This window comes from Onthophagus taurus, chromosome 1, assembly GCF_036711975.1.
Source record: "Onthophagus taurus isolate NC chromosome 1, IU_Otau_3.0, whole genome shotgun sequence".
Lineage (NCBI taxonomy): Eukaryota > Metazoa > Arthropoda > Insecta > Coleoptera > Scarabaeidae > Onthophagus > Onthophagus taurus.
The window spans coordinates 39754037-39779799 of NC_091966.1; the positions used below are offsets into that span (position 1 = coordinate 39754037).

A 25763-nucleotide genomic window follows, 5' to 3' on the forward strand; every position below is an offset into this window, starting at 1 on the left:
CATTTTCGTATAACCTAAAAGTATCAAAAAAGATGCTAATTTAAAAATTCGTGGAAGCCGTATTTATTGAAATTAAGGAATGAGACTTATTCTAAATTAAAGCTCAAAGCTTTCTCTTTAAAATGATGTATAATAATTGTTGGGTTGGATTGGAAAAATATTGAGAAAAAAAATGTTGAAACAAAACTTACATTTTCGTATAACCTAAAAGTATCAAAAAAGATGCTAATTTAAAAATTCGTGGAAGTCGTATTTATTGAAATTAAGGAATGAGACTTATTTTAAATTAAAGCTCAAAGCTTTCTCTTTAAAATGACGTATAATAATTGTTGGGTTGGATTGGAAAAATATTGAGAAAAAAAATGTTGAAACAAAACTTACATTTTTGTATAACCTAAAAGTATCAAAAAAGATGCTAATTTAAAAATTCGTGGAAGCCGTATTTATTGAAATTAACGAATGAGACTTATTCTAAATTAAAGCTCAAAGCTTTATCTTTAAAATGATGTATAGTAATTGTTGGCTTGGATTGGAAAAATATTGAAAAAAAAAAAGTTGAAATAAAACTTACATTTTCGTATAACCTAAAAGTATCAAAAAAGATGATAACTTAAAAATTCGTGGAAGCCCGTATTTATTGAAATTAAGGAATGAGACTTATTCTAAATTAAAGCTCAAAGCTTTTTCTTTAAAATGATGTATAATAATTGTTGGGTTGGGTTTGAAAAATATTGAGAAAAAAAATGTTGAAACAAAATTTACATTTTCGTATAACCTAAAAGTGTCAAAAAAGATACTAATTTAAAAATTCCTTGAAGCCGTATTTATTGAAATTAAGGAATGAGACTTATTTTAAATTAAAGCTCAATGTTCAATGATCTGTAATAATGTCTGGTTCCATCTGGACGAATAAGTTTCCTATACCTAAAAACCCTACAATGCGGATTGTGTCATTTTTTATACAGATTCTTTCTTGTATAGTAGAAAGTACCGACAGCTCTAAATGCGCCGAATAGATGACTACAGTTTAAAATGAGTGTTTAAAACTACCGGTACTTTAAAGTACCGTCGGAACACGAAGGGTAAGATAAAAAAAACTCCGAAAAGTAGCATTTTAAATCATAATATTTAATACCTCAAAAACTAAAATCGCTGGGAGAAACGTTATTGATACAAAAGAAAAAGTTGTAAATTCAGGTAAAAGATGATTAGAGAACAACATTTTTCCTCATCCTTGATAACACAAAAATTTAAAGTTTCAAAATTGATGATTTTATAGTAAAATCCCAAAAACGTCAAAAATTAAAAGAGATGTGATGAAAACCCAACCCTAAAAAGAAGTAGTTAGCATTTGCACCCATCGCTGGTAATCAACGCCTTAGAATGGGTAAAATTCACAAAATTATTGTTTTTGGCTATAAATAAAACCGCCAGGATAAACGGTCTTTCATAAGCTGTATGTGTGAAAGAATGAGATATATACCAATATAATGTGATGCTTTAACCCATTTAGTCCCACGCTGCTTTATATTAAAAAAATCGGTTTTTTTATAATTTTCCTTGAGATAAGATGCAATGAAAAGTATAAATTTGTACACAGGCATTTGAAAAAAAAATTGTTTTATGAGATATGAGGTGGTGCAAAAATGCACCAAAAATAAATAATAATAGTAATACCTACAATATAATACTAACAAATACCAACTTTAGTATGAAGTTTAATATAAAAAATATTTATACTAAAATTGGGGCAAAAACGCACCAATGGGATGAACAGTATAATCATTTATTGTGATACTTCGCAAAGCACTCTTCATGTAAATGAACGCTAAACTTGCTACACATTGTAAGCACTATGTCCATAAACGACTATTTCTAGGGAAATCACCGAATAAATGCGTCTACACTGTTTTCTGATAATACGAAAGATGATGTAATATTTATATCTCATCATACATCCCAATGGTGTGTTTTTGCACCATTAATGTTTCAAGTCTAAAGTTTCGTCTTTAAGTTTCAATATATATCAGGAAAGTATACACTAAAAACTTGCAAATGTCAAAATTTTATGTACTAAAAATAGTTTTATTTCCATTGTATATTTTGAACAGAAATGTTCAATAGAAAAGAATTGATGCAAATATGGTTTAAAAGCAAGAATTATGAAATATTTTGATATGTATAGCCTAACAACCTTATAGTGTTATCGTACCTTCAAATCTGGAAATATATGGCTGTAAAATAATTTTAAAAACGCTGGTGCGTTTTCACACCAATGGGACTAAATGGGTTAACGGAAGATATCCAACATGTTATTGGCATTATTCTTATTAACAACTTAAAAATATACCGACAGAATAAATTCAATAAATTGTATAAGTGTAAAACTTTAAAATATCATAGTAAAGATAACAATTGGAGATTTCAAACAGAAAGTTCATAAACTGTGGATGGAAAGAACTGTTTAAGATATAATTGAGAAAATTGTTCCAACTTAATTACGTCTTGAGGTAAAACTTTTTGGTTGACACTAAATAAAGAATTTAAGATGATATTAATTATAAAAATGAAAAGTTAGATAACTGAAATAATCAAGAACCAAAATATTATAAAATGTAGCATAATATGTTATTTTTAAGAATACTTTTTGAATTAATCAAAACTCGAAAATTATTTTTATAACAATAGTTATAAAATTTCGCGCCAATATAAAATAAAAAAAATCTATAAGAACCCTAACCGTCCTAAGCCATAATCTAACTCAATGTTAGGGTTGTTGAGGTTGTGTCAGCGTCGAGACGTCGACGTCGATCGTTTAAAAGGTTTCTGGCGTCGCCCTCGTCTGACCAAGAACGTGCCTACCTCACGCACCACGTGCGTGCGTAGTTGGCGCGTTTTACTCCGATCAAGTTTTCGGCGCGCATCAAGATTTTACGACGAACATAAAAAAAATCGACCATGAAGACGACGGTGTATTTCCGATATCCTACCTTGGATGCAGTACATCAGCTGTCTGGGCACTTTGAGTCCTGCGGCTAAACAAGCCGCAAACGACGCCGAAAAATTAATGGCCATGATCGTTATTGTAACACAATTTTTTTTATTTAGACAATGGTATTTATTAAAATATAGTAGATCGAGTTGAAGAGGGTCCTTCTTATTGGGGTTTTCGAGGAGTAGTTAAAGTAGTAGTAGTCCGAGAAGGATGAGTGTAGTCACTCGCGAACGGAGCACAAGACGACGTCGACGTCGTATCGGCAGGAGCACACACTCGCGCGCGACGACGCGCCGACGACGAATCTTCGAACGTTAGGGGGCCCCATTTAGTAACAGTTGATGGTGATCGCGGTGCGACGCCGTGGCACTTTCGGCCGCTTCTGCCGCGTCTTGGTGTTGCGACGGGGACTCGGCCCCGGCGATGCCGATCCGGGCTCCTCTGATGCTGTTCGGACTGGAGGGGACGACGACAGGCCAACCGCGTACAAGACTACGTCTTCGTCTTCCCAGCAGCACACCAGCTTGGACCTCTTCATAGCCAGCACTCGATCACCAATTTTAAAAGCGATCCGCTCTTTTACTTCAAAACAACACTTATAACTACTCCGACGCGCAACCCCTTTTTTTTAAACACCGAGAGTAACGTAAAGAGGGTTTCTTAAATTTTCGAATTTTATTTAATTATTTTTTTTTCAAAAGAAATTTTTTTGACGGTCCGAAAATCAAAAAAAAAAAGATGTTCTTTCTTCCCTCTGAAATTTTGTACGTGCAGTTTGCACGGTCGGAGGCCGTCTGGTGCGCCGCCTCCGTCTCTGTCTGGCTCCGGCGCCGTCACCGCCACCGATGCACGTGCACCGCGCCGGCCCCGTTGCACCAGAATCAATATCACACATTATCGCAAAAAAAGTCCCTTCCCGCCCCTCTCTAACTCCGCCACTGCCTGGAAACCTAGGGTAGGGTGCGCGCGGGACGACGACGTCGAGGGGGCCGCGGGCGCGGGCGTGGGTTCGCTCACCCGGGTTCGGGTTCGGTTTTCGGACGTGCCGCGTTCCCTGCCCTGACCGCCCGATTCGACGTGGCCCCCCTGCGATCGGGCGCGAACCCCCGTCGCCGTTTTCCCCTTGTGCACCACGCGTGTATCGGCCCCCCTTTATAATTCTCTATGCACGATGCAACGCGAAGGCAACTAAAAAAAAGAAATAATGAAAAGGATAAAAAAATTCGGAACGGGAACGAATAACTCGGGATGAGGCGCAATGGGAATCTAGAAATGCCATTATTTTTATGCAGATGGTGTAATTAATGTAGCCCCGAAAAAAAAAATACTTAAAAAAAATAGTTTTTAATTTTTGTATCCGATTTTATTTTTGAATATATAATTAAATTTATATTAACCATAAATTAATACCTGTCAAAATGTGTTAAAGTTGATAATAATTGGCAAGATTAACAGGGAATTTTATTTTATCATGTTTTAAAATCATTTATGTCAAATTGACGTTTAAAGTTTTCTTGGATGATGAATTCCAGCTTTCATACCCCTTGTGAGCGAGCGACCAAGAAGTCTGATTGATCTTGGGTTGCAATTTTCGGCAATCTGTTGTCATCCATCCGCTCAACATGATCCCTCCAAACGCGACGTCTGGTTTAGGACCATCAGACTATATCTTGGACATCGCAGACTTCTCTTATGGTCTCTCAGGGTGTAGCCTGCTATGGATCGTAGGATTCTAATTTCTGCTGTTCGAATGATTCTTTTTGTTGTAAAGTTTTCAGCCCTTGCTTCCACAGCGTAAGGCATAACAGGTCTTACGCAGGTCATATGGTCACATGGTCATGTGCTTGTTTCGCCATATTATATCTCGCAAATACTACTTTGGTCTGAGCCTTGACTTCCTCGCCTGCTCCATCCATCTATGGCTCTACAGCCCGGATCGAGCCTTGGCCTTCCTCAGCCTCTGCCTCCATTCATCCCCGTCCCTGGCCTCTCTCTTCTAACCCCATCTCCCTAGCGTCCTGGTCCTCCCACTCTCAATCTCGGCATCCCCTCGGTCTTAAACCTAAGCTCAAATTTAAACATTTAGGCCCACTTTTACCACCTCTTGATAAATTTATCCGATAGATAATTACCATGGTTACAGCGGTTTTAAGCGCTCTCATTGGCTAAGAGCGCCAATTTATCTATCGGTTAAATTTATCGAGAGGTGGTAAAAGTAGGCCTTAGTGAAACATCCTCTACCTCTCCATCAGATGTATAAAAATATGTATTGGGATTTTATCTGAAGATAAGTTACTAATCAGATGTTTTTGTTGAATTTCGACTGGACAACTTGGCAATTGACCTTGGCTTAAAAATAGTCGAAATGTTTGCATATATTGAGGTTAGTTTGTGTAATGAAGAACATATTATGTAGCTGCAAAATGACCCAGCACATTTTTCACATATTGCACGTGAAGCTTTAGATCGGGATTATCCTGGGCGATGAATTGGAAGGGGAGGTCCAATTTCCTGGCCTGTCAGATCATCTGATTTAACACCTCTTGATTTTTTTTGTGGGATGTCCTTAAGGATGATAATGTTTATCGCGAAGTACCGACTACGCCAGAAAACATGAAAGAGCGGATAAGAAATGCGTGCAGAAATAGTAGCCAAGAAACCCTTTTAAGATGTAAAGAAAGTTTTAGTAGAAGGGTTAATAAATGTATTGAAGTCGGTGGGGAAATATTTGAACATTTATTATAAATTTTATACTTGTTGTTGAAATAGTATAGTTTAATCATTTTTTTATAAATAACAATATTTAAAACTGTATGAATAAAAAAATTATTTAGATTTTGTCTACAAAAGATGTTTTGTCGTCGTACTGGCAAAACCACACGGTAATTTTTTTTTTAATTATTTGACTTTTATCCATAGATTCAGATTTTGTAATCAAAAACATAGGGTGCTATTTAAAAAATTGGTCGTGACCTTCATATGACCTTGAAAATAAGGTCAAGGTCAAAAATGTTATCGTCATATGGTTTCTCCCTTCGCACAGAATAACTTTCATTTGGTTCATTTTTATGTAAAATATAACAGAGATATTTAGTTTTTAATACATAATATAATACAAATAGTGTATTTTTGTTTTCTGATCGTATAGTTGGATTATTCATTTGTTGATTTATTATTTTTCTTGTTAGGTCTGCATTTTGCTGTATTTTTAAGAAGATATGATTTTGCAAAATTAATGGAGTGGGGGAAGTTAGCCCCCCATTTTTTGATTTTTAAATTTTTTATTGTTGTTCTAGATTGTTCTAGATTGTTGTTGTCTATGACCAATCCATCTTGTAGGAAAATGGTTGTTTAGCCAATTTCTTACCACCCTACCATGATAAGCTGCACAATCATCAAGTTGAAACCAGGCCTTTCTTCTTAAAGCTAAATCAATGTCATCCTACATATTGACATGTTTACCTACCAAAAATTACAAGAACGCTTCTTCTTCTAAAGTTTCTTTGCAGTTTAACATTGTCATTATTACGATCTACCCGTCATTATTTAGCCCTTGTTCAACTAAAAAAAGGATGCGGACGTCTGCTATGTGGATATCATCTCTTATACTCTAGGGCTACTTCTGCTGAATTTCCGTTTGTAAAGCCATAAACAAAATGAATATCCGCTAACTCTTGGTTAGGAAAAATTTAACACTGATCAACAACTACTGGTGATTTGACACTTGATGCAATAAACTAAAACATTAGTAAACTTACCTACTTTGTTTCAATGGCAAACATTATTATACCTATCTTTAACAACCCTCTAAAAAAATGGTCTATATCGGATAATAAAAAAGCGGATTATCTTCAAAACGATCAACTTTAGCACATTTTGATAAGAGTACCGTTTTTGCTTAAAAAAGTACCGAGAATAAGAATTTTTATTCAAAAAGCCAAAAAGTATACTGCCAGAAAAGTTATTGTTATTTTAATCCGTAAAGAATACATTACAGATTGCTTTAAGTATAATAAGTGTATTTTTGTAATATGGAATTGAAAATAGAAAAACTATGGTCACAGCAATCAACTAGACATTTTGGCAGCTAAACCTATTTTTAGTTATAACTTCGTAATGATGTATCCCATAATTTTGATTTTCTAGAACAATAACTAGAACAACTAGAACAACCCAGGTTAATTCCTACTATATTTTTAGATTGGCAACAAAGCATAAGATACAGAATCTGAGAAGATAATCAAAAAATGGAAAGATATTAGGAATCTGTGCAAAGTACCAATAAACTTAAAGGTCTGGATACCATTATTGTTATGTTGACTTTCACTTGGTCCAAAGGTTCAACTTCACTGCATTCCTGCTTTGGAATTTCCTGGAAAGGTGCAGATTCAAGAAAGAAACTTTAACATAATGGCTCTTGGTAGTTTGTCAGACTTATCATACTATCGATAGGCAGCACTCCACTAGTTCCGGGACATACTTGGGCAAACCCTCCGGCATGAGTTTCTGGCTCTCTCTTCCTAATCAAAATGTTGAAACATCTCCTTTCACAGTATCTTCCCTTTTAACTCAAAATCTTCCCCTTCAAAACATATATCCTCATCATTTACTTCCACAAATCTTTCTCCTAAATATAGCGTACTTTGCAGAACATCTTGCATGTTCTTGATGGTTGTAATATCATTATCTCCGCGAATATTAGGTATAACACCCCACAAATTTAAACGATTTCAACTAGGATCTAAGGGACGAATCTTTCCATTTCTGACTCAAAAAAACAACATCGAAACAAGGACGTTAATCATAATACACAGATCAAGAACAAAATTCAAAATACTCAGACGTCTAAACCAATCGATTTAAATTTTCCTCTAAAAGGATGATTTCTCACTTTTGATCAGAGTTTTCTTGCCTAAACATACTCAACAATTTTTAACCGTTAATCCAAATTTCTCGCACCATAACATCTTTTCTGACATAGTTTTGAATAAAACTCGTCACTTAATTAATTCACTGGTAAAGAAGATGACAGTTCTTCAAAAGTTTTGTGAGTTGCTATTTCTTTAGGATGCCGATATTTATTAAGTTGTCAAACTATAAGGTCTTCTACTTGTTATAAAGCTTCATTAACCAATCATTATAATAATAATAATAGACTCTACCAATTTACCCACTTGGTGAACATTCCTAACCTCAATTACAACAATTTTTACCGCCAATATTACAATGTGGTTGTCGCTGAGTGTTTGTTAAAGTTTATTTCGTTTTTCAATGTTTGTTTTACGATTTTAACTGACGTAAGTTGTCTTTTATTCATGCAATTCATTAAGTTTAGTGTATTCTGTTTAATTTGCTGGAACATATACCTAATAAACAGCGTACGTTTGTAGGGTTCTATCTATTGAGGAAGGACAAGGCCCGAAACCGGTTTAGACGAAAAAATAAATAATTATCACCATAGTATATTGTGACTCTTATACTTATCATTACATGGTGAAAATGGACGCAACCATATACAATAATATATAATACACTTCTATCTCCCTTCTTATGGGAGATACTGGTGTTAACTTTGCCGATTTTAGCTCCTTTAGAAAAACTCCTTCTAGTAGACATTTGTTTATAACTAAACATAGGTGTTTGCTTATGATTTGTTCTAATTGTTTTATTAATACTGATGACAGTTCATATATGCCCTTGGTATTTTTTGCCTTTAGGCCTGTTATTATATTTCTAATCTGCCGTTCGTCTACTTCACCCAGAGATACCATACTTGAAGTTGGCAAAACTATCAAGCTGATAGGATCTATTTGGTTGATTGTAGAGTGTTTGATTAATTTCCAAGCCGTTGAAAATTTATTATTGGATCGACTTATATACAGGGTGCGGCAAAACTCCCTCCCTAATTTGAAGGTTCAATAAAAAACAGATGGTAGAAATTAACGAAACTGTATTAACCCGAATCGAATCTACAGAATGGGAAGTTACGTTATTATGTTTTACAAGTTTCTTTCTTTGAACAGTATATTGCTCAACTGTTTTCCTTCGTTATCAATGCATTGCCGAATGCGAGTTGGGAAGTTACCGTTATTGGAGTGCACAAAACCCCCGGGAACTCCATGAAAAGCCTCTGCATAGTAGACGTGTTACCGTGTGGTGAGTGTTTTGAAGAAGCAGGAGTGACAGTGACCGCTAACTCGGATCGATACATTCAAATCCTTCAAACTTCTATGGCACCACGATTCAATGCGATACAGATTCAACAGGATGAGTGGCTTCAGCAGAACGGGGCCACTGTTCACACAAGCAGGAGATCTCTTCAAGAACTGAGGCAGCTGTTCCCAGAACGCTTGATGTCTTTGCGCGGAAACATCCACTGGCCAGTACGATCTCCAGACCTAACTCCCTGTGATTTTTGTGTATGGGGGTTTCTTAAGGCTGAAGTTTACAAACATCGTCCGAGGACTCTGCCAGCCCTACGACAAACGATTCAAGAAGAGATTGCTCGTATACCTCAAGAAATGTTGATTAGAGTAATGGCGAACTTTCGAACTCGCATTCGGCATAACGAAGGAAACCACTTGAGCGATATACTGTTCAAAAAACGAAACTGCAGATTCCATTCATGTTAATACACTTTCGTTAATTTGTACCATTTGTTTTTTATTCAAGTTTCAAATTAGAGAGGGAGTTTTGCCGCACCCTGTACTTTCCATAAGCTTCAATCTTCGCTTGATTTAATTTCTTTGCGTATTCTGCTTTTAATGTCTTGTATATTTCCTTCAAGTGTAAACCAAAAAATTCTACTTAAAATAGTTTAAAGAATAAGTTTTTCAGAATTTGTAGCCTTGTTTTTCATTTCCACCCAGCTATCTCCAAATAGAGTATACTTTGCAAAACGTGCATATTCTTCATTATTTTAACATCATTAAGTCTTAAAGTAAATATATTTCGAAATAATGCAACGTTGGCGCTAAAATTTATGGCGTAAACTTTAAAACAAATTGGGGTAGTTTTAATAATAATAAACATAGCAATTTTAGTTTCATTAAAACATCAAATGAGTTATACATAAATTATATATGTTTTACTTAACTTACAAATATTGTGACGATTTGTTATCAATAACTTATTAACTTATCAATCTTATTTTTAGGAACCAATAAATAATTTGCACAGTTTTGCAAATTTTGTCAATTTATCATATTAATTAATTATTGTAATAAATGTACATATTAATGTTTATTATTTATTGTTACAGAAATTAGCCTGTATAACAATTCTGTTGCATTTCCGATCGTTAGCGCGCGGAGTGGCGAAAAGGTTAAGTGAGGTCAGATGTGTGCAGGGGTGCGGAAAATTGCTCCCCAAACTTCGTTCGACCGGAGACGCCAACCTCGTCTCGCTCGACCCCGAAGTGTGACAAAGACGGGAAAACTGTCGCTGGAAATGTTGTTGTAGGCGAAGGGGTGCCATTTACGCACCTCAAAACTTTGACACAATTTCAAATCGAGTTTCAATTTCCAAAGGAAAGGGAAAATTCCTCGAAATTTAAGTTTCTAAAAATAAATCGAATCTTACTAATAAAATTGACTGTTACGAGATTTGGGAGAGTATCAAAGTTGGACCTTGATGTTTCAATGTCGAAGTTCATTAAAAAATTGCCACCTTTGACGTAGGATAGAAACTAACATAGTTCTAAGAAATTTAGAGATTATTACTCATTAAAATTTTAGTTATGTCTTTTAATATTTTCTATCTTGTTCTAATGTATCAACAAATTTTATCATTTTTTACGTATGTTTTTAAGATGTGATTAAAAAAAAAAAGATTTTACCCACGAGGAAACCGGTCGTTTACGCAACGCAATGACAAGAGAGGAATTTCCAATTAATCTGGAAACTCGCAACGGGCCCCCCTTTGATCCACTTCGCGTTAGCGGCGGAGCTGTAATTTCGCGCGCGCGAACCCAATCCCCCTCCCGCCCGGATAGAAAACTAGGGACCATGAGAGAGAGAGAGAATAAAGCTTTTTTTCGCTCTTCGAATATACCCCCTTCAACCTGCGCCCCACGATACCTTCCTCCTGACCACCCCACCGTTAGTCCGGTCCCACCGGTTAGCTGCTTAATTATACACTTCACGAGGCACTCTCGTGGCGAGACCGCAGCCTCCTCATTGACGATGCAAGAAAATGCACACTACACAAAAATCAAACTTAAAACACAAAATAAATGTAACTTTTCATCTAACTCAACTTTAAATAAGAGTAGGTTTTTTTTATTGATGGCAAAAGAATGAGTCATTTTTGTGTTAATTGTTGTTGTAGGATGCTGGGGATTTTTTTTTGACTAAATTTATAACCGAATTCATGAATATATTCATAGTAAATAGAAATGAATAGGTGTGTGACGTAAAATCTGGGGAATCTTAAGATATTTATAAAAAAAGTTGTTTTTTATAGAATTTTTGGAGGAATTAAAAATTCAAATATTTCTATGCTGAACTAAAATAGATTTCCAGAAATGGTTTGGTGCAATAAAGTGTATTTAAATTAATAATTGGCGAGAATTCCATTAAAATTTTCGAAGAAATCGATTTTTAATGAATTTTATTAAGGAAAATTGTTAAACTTAAAATTGCTAAACTTTTCGATCAAGTTCAAACGTTTCTATCTCAAGAACTAAAACAGATTGGTAGGAAGGATTTGGTGCAATTAAAAGTAGACACTTGAATTAATAATTAATGATAATTAAAATTTTCCATGAAATAGAACTTTATCAAAAAATTGTAAAACATAAAATTGTTGACCGCCATGTAAAATACATTTTTTTAATGGAGATGAGAAACTTGCTCAAGAACGCCTCGAAGTGCTTCTTAGAAAATCACGACAACAAAAAGAGGCTAACAACACTCATCGAAGACTTTGCTAAAATAAATTTTGCTAAAGCTGTCATGCCCACTGCGACAATAAAAATTGTTTTAATAAATGATTTGTTATATAATTTACAAAAAACAGATTGATAAATAAATAATCCAAGAACAACATATAAAATGTGGTAGAATCAAATTAATTTTTAAAATTCAATAAATATTGTACATGATCTCATCGTACAATAATTGGTGACCCCGACAGAAACACTGAAACGTTGAGAATTGTTTTTCAAGAATTCTTCAATTGGACACAAGTCAACCCAAATCAAAAGAAAAAAAAATTCACCAATCAACGATCTCGATACTGAAGCTCACCAATCAATAGTCCCGAAACTCAAGTGTCAAACCAATCAGCAACTTAAAATTTGCCACCACCAGATTTCCCGCCAAATATTCCACAGAAACAATATACTAACAGTATCACTCAACCTTAGGAGCGATTATACATTCATTTTTACCGTGGTCAAAGTAATAATTGGTGCCACTTTCTTAACTAGACTAGCCATCTTAGTTGATGTTAAGAATAAGAAACTAATCGATAAGGAAACAAATATTTTCTCTATTGGTTCTTGTATCAAAAGCGACGTTTCATCACCCAAAATTTTCTTCTTTGAATAAAAATTTTCAAACTTTATAAATAATAATTCCTAAATTAAACTATGTTACCATAGGCACTTTAGCCGAAAGTATTAACAAAATTAGCAATTGGACCAAATAATAAAGAATCAAGTTGATTGAGGCTAAATCTTCCCATATTAATTTTACAAACAAACGGGAACAACAAATTCTAAAGCCTGTATGGACTGGCAGCGTGATGTGGAGTTGCGGTAAGCGCAATTTGGAAGTAATGTAACGATATCCAAAGTGTTAAGGCGCATTGTCAATGGCCCTTCGTATTGCAAAAATAGTGATTTCTTAACTTTTCACGTTAATGTCGAAGCCGACAATACGAATCAGATTAGAATACTCAAAAGGATCAACCTTTTAGGCTGGCGTAGTTTGTATTAATGCAAAAAATAGAGTATAGTGCAGAATGTTTGTTTATGCAAGAACCTTAGTGTGTGTTTTGTAGTCATAGATTATGTTTGAAAAATACTACTCATTGATCTATATTATAATCAGATTATAATCTCTTTAACAAAAAAATTGTTCCCTTAAAGCATTTTTTAGGCCAGCTTTGCTTGAAATGGTTGTTTATCTGATTTTTCTATCAAGGTACTCCTGCTCTGTAGGATTAAGGTTTGGGGGCTACAGATTGTTGGGGGTTAGTGGTGGAATGGATATCCGGCAACTATCCGGTATCCGGCCTATCCGGCCGAATAAGAAAAAAATTTGATAAAATTTTTGATGTTGCAATTTTCATCGATAATTTTCAAAATTCGTTACAAAATTAATTTCTTGATGGATCCTTATGGAAATATCACCAATTATTAATTAAAGTATCCTCTGTTTAATACAAAAAGCCGTTTTGAAAAATCACTTTTAGTTCTTGAGAAATAAATTTTTGAAATAATTAAAAATTTCTTCGAATTTTGCAATTTTCGCCGATTAAGTTTTAAAAATTCGTATAAAATCCAGGTCTTGGAATATGAGTATGAAAATTTCCCAAAATGTTAATAAAAGTGTCCTCTTTCCAATGAACCAACATATTTTGAAAAACAACTTTTAGTTTTTGAGAAAACAATATTTGAAGTTTTGATGAAATTTTCGATGTTCCTATTTTCATCGATAACTTTCAAAATTCGCTATAAAATTAATTTCTTGAAGGATCCTTTTGGAAATATCACCAATTATTAATTAAAGTATCCTCTTTTTAATGTAAAAAGCCTTTTTGAAAAATCGCTTTTAGTTCTTGAGAAAAAAATTTTTGAAATAATTAAAAATTTTTTCGAATTTACAATTTTCGCCGATTAAGTTTTAATAATTCGTATAAAATCCAGTACTTGGAATATGAGTATGAAAATTTCCCAAAGTGTTAATAAAAGTGTCCTCTTTCCAATTAACCAACCCATTTTGAAAAATAACTTTTAGTTTTTGAGAAAACAGTATTTGAAGTTTTGTTAAAATGTTCGATGTTGCAATTTTCATCGATAACTTTCAAAATTCGCTATAAAATTCATTTCTTGAAGGATCCTTGTGGAAATATCACCAATTATTAATTAAAGTATCCTCTTTTTAATGCAAAAAGCCGTTTTGAACAATCACCTTCAGTTCTTGAGAAATCAATTTTTGAAATAATCGAAAATTTTTTTGAATTTACAATTTTCGCCGATTAAGTTTTAAAAATTCGTATAAAATCCAGTTCTTGAAATAGGAGTATGAAAATTTCCCAAAATGTTAATAAAAGTGTCCTCTTTCCAATGAACCAACACGTTTTGAAAAATAACTTTTAGTTTTTGAGAAAACTATATTTGAAGTTTTGATAAAATTTTCGATATTGCAATTTTCATCGATAATTTTCAAAATTCGTTATAAAATTAATTTCTTGACGGATCCTTGTGGAAATATCACCAATTATTAATTAAAGTATCCTCTTTTTAATGCAACAAGCCGTTTTGAAAAATCACTTTCAGTTCTTGAGAAATAAATTTTTGAAATGATCGACAATTTTTCCTAATTTTGCAATTTTCGCCGATTAAGTTTTAAAAATTCGTATAAAATCCAGTTCTTGGAATATGAGTATGAAAATTTCCCAAAATGTTAATACAAGTGTCCTCTTTCCAATGAACCAACATATTTTGAAAAATAACTTTTAGTTTTTGAGAAAACAATATTTGAAGTTTTGATGAAATTTTCGATGTTGCTATTTTCATCGATAACTTTCAAAATTCGCTATAAAATTAATTTCTTGAAGGATCCTTGTGGAAATATCACCAATTATTAATTAAAGTATCCTCTTTTTAATGCAAAAAGCCGTTTTGAAAAATCACTTTTAGTTCTTGAGAAATAAATTTTTGAAATAATTAAAAATTTTTTCGAATTTTGCAATTTTCGCCGATTAAGTTTTAAAAATTCGTATAAAATCCAGGTCTTGGAATATGAGTATGAAAATTTCCCAAAATGTTAATAAAAGTGTCCTCTTTCCAGTGAACCAACCCATTTTGAAAAATAACTTATAATTATTGAGAAAACAATATTTGAAGTTTTGATAAAATTTTCGATGTTGTAATTTTCATCGATAACTTTCAAAATTCGCTATAAAATTAATTTTTTGAAGGATCCTTGTGGAAATATCACCAATTATTAATTAAAGTATCCTCTTTTTAATGCAAAAAGCCGTTTTGAAAAATCACTTTTAGGTATTGAGAAATAAATTTTTGAAGTAATCGACAATTTTTTCGAATTTTGTAATTTTCACCGATTAAGTTTTAAAAATTCGTATAAAATCGATTTCTTGGAATATGACTATGAAAATATCCCGAAATGTTAATAAAAGTGTCCTCTTCCCAATGAACCAACACGTTTTGAAAAATAACTTTTAGTTTATGAGAAAACAATATTTGAAGTTTTGAGAAAATTTTCGATGTTGCAATTTTCAGCGATAACTTTCAAAATTCGCTGAAAATTAATTTATTGAAGGATGCTTGTGAAAATATCACCAATTATTAATTAAAGTATTCTCTTTTTAATGCAAAAAGCCGTTTTGAAAAATGACTTTTAGTTCTTGAGAAATAAATTTTTGAAATAATCGAAAATTTTGTCGAATTTTGCAATTTTCGCCGATTAAGTTTTAAAAATTCGTATAAAATCGATTTCTTGGAATATGAGTATGAAAATTTCCCAAAGTATTAATAAGAGTGTCCTCTTTCCAATGAACCAACCCGTTTTGAAAAATAACTTTTAGTTTTTGAGAAAACAATATTTTAAGTTTTGATAAAATTTTAGCTGTTGCAATTTTTATCGATAATTTTCAAAATTCGTTATAAAATTAATTTCTTGAAGGATCCTTGTGGAAATATCACCAATTATTAATTAAAGTATCTTCTTTTTAATACAAAAAGCCGTTTTGAAAAATCACTTTTAGTTCTTGAGAAATAAATTTTTGAAATAATTAAAAAAATTTTCGAATTTGCAATTTTCGCCGATTAAGTTTTAAAAATTCGTATAAAATCGATTTCTTGGAATATGAGTATGAAAATTTCCCAAAGTGTTAATAAAAGTGTCCTTTTTCCAATGAACCAACCTGTTTTGAAAAATAACTTTTAGTTTTTGAGAAAACAATATTTGAAGTTTTGATAAAATTTTAGCTGTTGCAATTTTTATCGATAATTTTCAAAATTCGTTATAAAATTTATTTCTTGAAGGATCCTTGTGGAAATATCACCAATTATTAATTAAAGTATCCTCTTTTTAATGCAAAAAGCTGTTTTGAAAAATGACTTTCAGTTCTTGAGACATAAATTTTTGAAATAATCGAAAATTTTTTCGAATTTGCAATTTCGCCGATTAAGTTTTAAAAATTCATATAAAATCGATTTCTTGGAATACGAGTATGAAAATTTCCCAAAGTGTTAATAAGAGTGTCCTCTTTCCAATGAACCAACCCGTTTTGAAAAATAACTTTTAGTTTTTGAGAAAACAATATTTGAAGATTTGATAAAATTTTCGATGTTGCAATTTTCATCGATAACTTTCAAAATTCGCTGTAAAATTAATTTCTTGAAGGATCCCTGTGGAAATATCACCAATTATTAATTAATGTATCCTCTTTTTAATGCAAAAAGCCGTTTTGAAAAATCACTTTCAGTTCTTGAGAAATAAATTTTTGAAATAATTAACAATTTTTCGCAAAATTGCTATCCGTTCCATCACTATTTCTAGCAAAATTTAATCATTGCTGTTATTTCATGGCATAATTTTGTAAACATTAAATAACGATTTATATCAAAACAACAGACAATACATTTCCAAACGAGGAGTACCGGAACAAAACGTGGTATAATCAACTTTTTGTGCTATTGGCCGTTTTTCGTTTATACCATTATTTTTTGTTCGTTACCCAATTGAATCAAAGAACCCAAAATCGGTATAAAAGCGTCACTAAAACATGCATTTTGATTTAGGTACTAAATAACCAAACAGGATAAACAAACATTCTGCATTGAACATAAATTAACAGTTAAACAACTAATAGTATATTACAAAACAAGTTTCGTAAGACACGTTTGAAATGCACGAATTCAAATTGAAAAACGAGTGACGAAGCCACGAGTTTTTTAATGAATGAGTGCTTTAAGTCTTATGAAACGTGTTTTTTATGCTATTTTTTGTAATTCGCGTTTTTACCCTTTTTTTCTCAAAAATAAAATAAATTTTGACAATGTAGGGAAATAGGTATTTAGCAGTTGGTAACACCGTAACACTGGAAAATAGAAATTTGAATTGACAATTAGAAACTGTCAAAACACAAAATGTACCTGACAAAAATGTTTCATGTACACCTCCCAAAATAAGATAAATTAAAGAACGTGTTTAGACATCTAAAGACAAACATTGTCACATTGACAACTCGAAAAATTAATGACCCAATGTCACCAACTTGAACTGGTTCCATAAAATGTTACTAAAATCTCATTACAGCATCGGGTGCTGTAAGGAGTCTCATTACAGCACCCGTTTGAGTACTGTTATAGCTTTCATTACCGTCGCGAATTACAAAAAATATATTATTTATTTTTCTTATGTTTGAGCTTGATGAATTAAGTGTTTTGTTGGTTATAATAATTAAGAGATAAATATTAGTATGAGGAAATTGTGATTATTCAAAAAAGTTATAATTAATAACTGATATAAGATAATCGTAAAATTTGCTTTGATTAATATAGCGTTAACCGTTTTGCGATTATATAGGAAATTGCGTCGATGATAACGATGCGGTATCGAGATATCAAAGGAAGAAACGGGAAGCGCCACGGGAGTACCACGGCCGTTAATCTATCCGTTTTGACAACATTTAATAGCTCGCGACTTTCTATAAATTCCTATTTAGTTACCATTAAAACAACCCAAGATTTATTCGTTACATTTATTTATTACACAATTTGTTTTCTGATCATAAGAAATTCAAACCAGCCTCATTAAAGCATCGTTATTAATTGCGCGTAATTATTTGAATAATTTAATCTTTTCTATAACATGCAAAAAGAATTTTAAAATAAAATCAATAAGAGTCGAAGATGATGGTATCGGAAATCGGGTTGAGAATGAAAGAGAGAAAAAAGATCAAAGAGGGGTTACCGAAAACGTACAAGTAGTTCGGTGACTGTTGCAAACGGTCGCATGTGTACGCGTGCATTGGGGGGGCCTTTCGTTTTCATCGTAGGAATGCGGCGCGCCGAACAGAACGACGACCAAAGCCAAGGGGGCCGAAGACGGGCCGGCGCGACGACGACGACAACGAACAGCAACGCTTCACGGACGGACGACTTGGACCGGACCAGACCGACGGGACGCGCTTCTGGTGGGCGTTAGAAGGTCAAACGAAAGGGATAATGCCGGTTCGAGCCCTCCTCCTTCTCTCTACCCCACCCCTCCCTCTGATTCACTTCGTTTCCCAAACTTTCAGGACAACAACAACTTTTATGTTAATCGCTTATTTAGACTAGAAAATTCAATACCCAACTTGGAAGATCTCGATAATTTTGCCACAACAGAAATTTTCTTGTTAATGTTGCAAATATTTGTCAAACTTTAATTCTTGACAACATCAGTTATTTATGGAGATTAAGAAATTATTTTTATAATAATTCAAAATTAATGATTTCTATTTAAAATTATTTATGCGCAAAGAGGATTATCAAAGATTTGTAAATGGTTATTTATGTACCATGGATTTTTTTAATACGAAGTTTTGCCACTTATTATTTTGATAATAATATCTGTTTCATTAATTTTGAAAATTTTGGCCAATTCGTGTGACACTATACAGCCTGTTCTAAATTAAGCACCATTGGTAACTTTGTTATTAGTAGAACCACAAAGTCTGTTAAATAAGTAAACTAGTAGCATTTTTCTGCCGATTACAATGGTGAAAACAGAAAAACAATTGAATGTGTCGTTTACTTATTTAACCGACTTTATACCTCCATTAATAACAAAGATGCCAATGGTGCTCACTTAATTTAGAACAGGCTGTATATCATAATGAGCTGATTTGCATTGGTCTTCTCCTCTGCAGTACAAAAACAATGTTGCCATTAGTTTCGATAATCTTGCTAGGGTGTTTATGGCTAGGGTGGTATTGCATCAAAATGACATTTACATGATATTTGAAATTGTCGATTCTATTTCCATTGTTGATTGTGTTTAATATAACTCGTCAGCATCTTTCTGGTGTGGAAACTGGTGAATGAGAATTCTCACCATCATCATGGCACCAGCATTAAACAAGACAGAGCTGTAAACATTTTCCTTCTTCTTTCTCCTTCGAGTTGTCAACCTTAGCCATATAGCCGTTCTTGCCTGCACACGACTTATTCAACCAAGTTTATAGCATCAATTAAACGACTTATTACAAAAGAAGGAAAGGTCCTTGTTGTAAAGTGCATCGTCATCGCAACCTATAAGATGGATTGTAACTTAAACCTTCCAAAGATTTAGGGTAAGTGTAGCTACTAAGTAGGTGTCAGGCGAACTTGACCATACATTTTGTGTCTTAGGCGACGCATTCACACAGTATATGTTCAGCAGTTTCTGATTCGTCGTTGCAAAGATTCATCTGACAAGTTTCATCTTCAGCTTGTCCAATATGGAAAAGGTGGTTTTAGCATGATCAGGAAGCCTGAGAGTGACCTTCAATCTCCTTTGTTGAGGTATAAAACTTCTTTGGTTTTGTTTTGCAACGGAGTTATCATATTCTTCACCTGTCTGTGACCTGGAAGTTCTTTATAGTAAAAGGTTCTGCTTGAAAAATGGTTATATCCGAGCTGAGGAGCAAACTCATACCTACTTCGGATCCAGCTGTCTTTGAAGCATTGGTGTACCAGGCAAGAGCTCCTCTTTTAAGTTGAACTCATCCTTCGTCCAATCATTCCTGCTTCTGAATATGTTTTCACTGCCTCTTTGGCCAGCTTGTCCGCTTTTTCATTGCCCTCATTGTCTTTGTGACCTGGAACCCACCATCGAGCCCCCATGTTAGAGAATGGGCGAATTCCTTCACAGCACTTAGGCCCCAGCGGATCCTTTGTACATCCCCACAATGTACAGTTCATTCAGGGGTCAGAAAACCAGCCCAAGGTTTTAATGAACGTTAATATAGGATAGAAGGGTATCTATAAGGTTCTTTATGACCGAAATTTGGAGCCATGGTACGCCAAAATTGATTCCTTTAAGTACGCGAAGGTGATACAGTCACAAACAGTATGACTTATCGTCTCGTCTTCCATTTAGATTTCTCTTTCCACAGATTTACCTTTGATGTAAGCATGGTGATGCAAATGTAAATGCGAAGGAAACGCTTTAAGTACATTTTCTCTAATGTAATGATCACATAGTCTTTCAAGTGTCTTTAAAAGAAAAGATGAGAGACTAATGGGTTGAAAGGATCCTTTGGGTCCTTTTTTCCATTCTTTGGAATAAAGGTTACTGTAACCCTCCTTCAGCTGATGGGGGAGGATCTATTGTTGATTGTGTTTAATACAAAGTATCAGCATCTTTATGAGGTTCCTCAGTGGCCGTGGAAACTATTGAATGAAAATTTTCACCATCATCATGGCACTATCATTAAAGAAGACATAGCTGTTAACACTTTTTCATTCTCTTCTTTATTATTCAAGTTGTCAACCTTGGCCATATATCCATGCACGTTCATATCTTCAAATGAACGATTTATTACAAAAGAAGTAAACTTGCTTGTTCGGCCAAACTTCTGAGATACCCATTCTTATTATTATTGCTGCCGGGCTGAGGGGAGCAATCCCTCTTCTCGCCGCCAGCTATAAGATCTATTATAACTTCAGCGCTCCAAAGGTTTAGCGCAAATTTAGGACCTCTTTGGTTTTGTTTTGCGACGTTTTTTTTTTATCATACTCTTTGTCTGTATGTAAGGCTACCTTTGAGACCTTTTGTAGTCCAAAGCTGCGTTTTGCGTTTTCGAATTCACCATAGAATAATATTATTGCCGCTAGCGACTTCTCTCAGATTGCTGGAACATTTTCTGATCAATGCACAGTCACTCGTGTAGGCCTAAAATGCTTATGAGCCGCCCTAAATTGCCTTTAGGACGGCTCGATTGTCCTTGAAACTGTTCATCGATGCATCTTTCTGTCCCTTTTCTAGATTCAAAACGGTGCAAAAGTTTATAGCAAGAACTTCTGGTTGAAAAATGGTTATGTCCGAGCTGAGGAGCAATTTAATGCGGCTATTTGGTCCACTAATGCCCATACCACAGGCATAATCTTTACCACCAATAGCAGCATACCTTGGCAACTCGTTATAATATGGCGTTAGATTTGGCGGAATACCGTCAGTGTGATTTCTGGTTATTCTGTGCCTTTGGTAACTCGTCAACATCAAACGAACCGATACATAGTGGCCCATTTTGTAAATCTAGAAGGACAAAATTAATATTGAGAAAAATACAATTTTTTTAGACATAATAATATTCAAAAAGTCGCTATGTCTGTTCCATGAATTAACAGTTCATGAACACTTGCCGGCAGTGTCTTTGGCATATTCTTCAAATGTTTCCAAATTTATTTCGTATCTACTCAATTGCCCTTAATAAAACTGCAAACCGTTTAATTAGATCCTCGTTCAGTCCTGTGCTCGCACTGGATAGCGATGGATTAGAAAAAAATGTTCGATCAGTATTTCCATCATTACATGTTTCGTAACCTGGTTTGGGAATATCCACAATTTTTTTGTCGTTACCTTTTCACTTGTCAAAAAACGAACCCAACAGGTATTGTAGTGTGTCTAGCCAAGTTATTCAGTTCTTTAGGTGTTAGATATAACACTTTTGAAATGACTCTTGTGCAATAACACTGCAGACCTTTCCGTCTATCATTGTCATCATCATTTTGTGATCCACAATATGTCTTTGCCTTCATTTGTAATATGAGTCGGAGAATGAACTTTTATTTCTGTTTCCACTTTACTAACTTCTGTTTGAGTTAGTTCTGCAGTTTCTTTCTGAAACAATAACTTTATTGGGCAACAATAGCGTGTTGACGAAGGGCGTGGATTTTCCCATTTTATTGCTTTATTATGTTTTAATTGCAGCGGAACTAATGAAATTACGAACAAGAAGGCATCATCATGTTGTCCATTTCCCATATCCGACCTATGCATATGTATATAATTGTATGTACTTTGTCCTGATGCCCCATCACAACCCCACTTATACAACATGGTCAAATGAGCGCCTGTATCTACGTTTTTTAAAATATCACTGTCACTGACGTCAGTGTCTTTTCTGGTTATTCTATGCCCATACCTACTCTGGATCCAACTGTCTTTGAAGCATCGGTGTACCGGCAAGGGCTCCTCTTTTAAGTTGAGACTCACCCTTCGTCCAATCATGCCTGCTTCTGAATATGACTGAATATGTTTTCACTGCCTCTTTGGCCAGCTTGTCCGTCTTTTCATTGTCTTCAATGTCTTTGTGGCCTGGAACCCACCATAGAGTCCCCAGTCTTAGAGAGTAGATGAATTTCTTCTAGGGTGATGTATCTGGAGGATGATGAAGTTGCCATCAATACTTGTATGCCCTAAAGAGCAATAGTCATTAAAACCCTTAGATTAGACATTTTAGCAGTTTATATAATTCCTAAAGCAGAGCATCGGTGACCAAAGATGGCAAAATCTGAATTCTTAAATCCATATATGAAATCCATACATAATATTGGGTTGAGTTGGATTAAACCCATAGTTTTAAGTCCATTATATCATATTCTTTCATCATAGGCTCTGTTACCCTTCAGCATCATCTCTGGTCTTCCTCGATGTTGTCTACGGCATCCCATAACATCGTTCCTGGCATGATGAACAGGTATTGACAATTTGAGAGGTGTTTGGATTCAGCTATATCATATCCTTTCATCATAGGCTCTGTTACCCTTCAGCATCATCTCTGGTCTTCCTCGATGTTGTCTACGGCATCCCATAACATCGTTCCTGGCATGATGAACAGGTATTGACAATTTGAGAGGTGTTTGGATTCAGCTATATCATATCCTTTCATCATAGGCTCTGTTACCCTTCAGCATCATCTCTGGTCTTCCTCGATGTTGTCTACGGCATCCCATAACATCGTTCCTGACATGATCAGCAGGTATTGACAATTTGAGAGGTGTTTGGATTCAGCTATAGAGTTGTTAGATTCAGGTTCGATTGATTCAACTCATAGTTTTAAGTCCATTATATCATATTCTTTCATCATAGGCTCTGTTACCCTTCAGCATCATCTCTGGTCTTCCTCGATGTTGTCTACGGCATCCCATAACATCGTTCCTGGCATGATGAACAGGTATTGACAATTTGAGAGGTGTTTGGATTCAGCTATATCATATCCTTTCATCATAGGCTCTGTTACCCTTCAGCATCATCCCTGGTCTTCCTCGATGTTGTCTACGGCATCCCATAACATCGTTCCTGACATGATTATCAGGTATTGACAATTTGAGAGGTGTTTGGATTCAGCTATATCATATCCTTTCATCATAGGCTCTGTTACCCTTCAGCATCATCCCTGGTCTTCCTCGATGTTGTCTACGGCATCCCATAACATCGTTCCTGACATGATTATCAGGTATTGACAATTTGAGAGGTGTTTGGATTCAGCTATATCATATCCTTTCATCATAGGCTCTGTTACCCTTCAGCATCATCTCTGGTCTTCCTCGATGTTGTCTACGGCATCCCATAACATCGTTCCTGTCATCATTAGCAGGTATTGACAATTTGAGAGGTGTTTGAATTCAGCTATAGAGTTGTTAGATTCAGGTTCGATTGATTCAAGAAGTTCGATTAAACCTGCAATATCCTAAGCTAGGCTAAAATGCACAAGTCCACGTCAAATTTTGTCATCTTCATCTATTAACATAGTTCTGGATATCGTTGAACATTGTCCTTGATATCTCCTGGTCTTCTTGAACATCACTATTGTCTCTCTTTAAATTAATTAATTACTTTGAAAATATCATAATAACAGTGAGTCTCTTATTTATAGGTTTTTTTAGTTTTCTTTTTCACATTTTTTTTTGTTTTATTTGAATAAAACCTCCCCATTTGGTTATTAATAAAAAAAAACTAAATAAACATGACTGTTATTATTTTTTATTTATTTATTTTTCCATTTCCTCTCTAAAACTAGAAAAATCTAAAATATAGAGGATTTAAATGGAATAAAAGCTATTTTTTTAATTAAAAAAAAATGTTTGGATGGATGTAACTCGCAACGTATATGCAACTTGGGTTGGGTTGGTTGTTTTTTTTTTATTGTGAGATTTTTTCGTACCGGTTTGGAGCGCCCCCGCTTATCCCGCTGTTCCCCCCGTTCGGGGTCAACCTTTCGAAACTTGTTGCCGGACGAAAGGCGAAGAGACACGATATTGGCGACAAGAGGAGAAAAGGTACGAGTTGACCCAATAAGCTTTTTGTCTCAAGATTTGGGGGTGGGCGTAAGAGGGGGATGTAGGTCGACAACCCCACGTCCTTCCTATATACACCCTTTTTTTGATTTTTTTCTTCCCCCTCCTACTTATTTCAAACATTTTTTTTCATCGCATCACTCTCGAACCTTTCTCAAGGAGATTTCTCTCTCGGATGGTGCGGCGAGGCAACTCTGTGCGTGTCTAATGGGCCGACAATGGGTCGGATAATTGAAGTTGCGAGAGATTTTTTTTTTATTTTCGATGATGACGCCGCGACGCCCGCGTTCCTTTTTTCTGGGGGGTAATTAAGTGCGTTAATCGACGCCGCACTATCGCGTCGTCCTTTTGATTAATGCGCCTTCAAGAAATTACCAACAAAGTGAGGCACCACCGCCGGTTTGATTAATGCGAGACTCTTGCACAGCTCTTCACCCCGTATATACTGTGTGGCGCATTGTACGCCGATCGCTTATTGACCCCGAGACGACGTTTCTAAGGCCGCCGAGGAGAGTATACGTCTTGAAAAACGTATGTAAGCAAGGTCGTGAACCGGTCAGACCTTGGTCTTCAACCATTCGAATACTTTAACCTTAAAAAGACTTTTCTTTCTTTTTATTAACAGTTTATGTACTTTTTCTGCAATGGTTATTAATATCTTATGGTAGTGAATAGTAAAAACTAGCTAATTACTTTAGCAGTCAACTAAATAATTATTTAATTGATTAATTAATCAAAGAGCTAGAGCATTCTAATTAAATGCTCCAAATATGGATTTTCGAATGTTGTACATAACTTAGAAAAGAAATTTTGAACTCAACACTAACAATACTGTTAGTAATACATATAACTGTTAATAAAATCTCTTTTTGAAACGAGTATAACCACAAAACATTTATTTTTAAAAATAATCGAGATATATCTACTTCCGGTTGTCAATCTCAAATTTAATTTTGTGATATTTGCAATTACAATAAAAAATCCTTTAAAATGAGTCCAAACACGAAGGGGTTATCTCAAATAATAAGCGAAATATTAATGTTTTTCATTTGTTGCCAACTTCATGTTATCACATTTTTTTTATATATATCCGTTGTTTTATGAGACAATCAAGTCATGTTTGGATTAATTTTAAAGGATTTTTCACGAATATTAAGAAAATTTGTTAATAAAAATTGACACTTAAAACCGGAAGTTATCGTTTTTGCGGTAATTAAAAAAATAATGTTTATATTTTCTTATTTA

The 25763-nt window shown here is 34.3% G+C and overlaps 2 protein-coding genes and 1 long non-coding RNA gene across 6 annotated transcripts in view; 1 reads left to right on the forward strand and 2 right to left on the reverse strand.

Moving 5' to 3' along the window:
- LOC111417694 (zinc finger protein jim) overlaps window positions 1–3755 on the reverse strand; it is a 67497-nt gene extending 63742 nt beyond the window's left edge. For 3 of the 4 annotated variants that reach the window (XR_011642363.1, XR_011642364.1, XM_071201314.1), the window contains exon 1: window positions 2991–3754. Coding sequence is in view for 2 of the 4 variants with exons in the window: in XM_071201314.1 (XP_071057415.1) it covers window positions 2991–3075 (85 nt within the window). In the remaining 2 variants the exon portion in view is untranslated. Of the gene's footprint in view, window positions 1–2990 lie in introns of all 4 variants that reach the window. The other variant, XM_071201316.1, reaches the window with a different exon arrangement.
- The window catches only part of LOC139432627 (uncharacterized), a 77934-nt gene that overhangs the window by 5066 nt on the left and 47105 nt on the right, over window positions 1–25763 (forward strand). The window lies entirely within an intron of this gene.
- LOC139432626 (uncharacterized) overlaps window positions 4343–25763 on the reverse strand; it is a 99779-nt gene continuing 78358 nt past the window's right edge. The window contains exon 5 of the mRNA XM_071201317.1: window positions 4343–5057. Coding sequence (XP_071057418.1) covers window positions 5052–5057 — 6 coding nt within the window. The 3' untranslated portion in view covers window positions 4343–5051. The remainder of the gene's footprint in view (window positions 5058–25763) is intronic.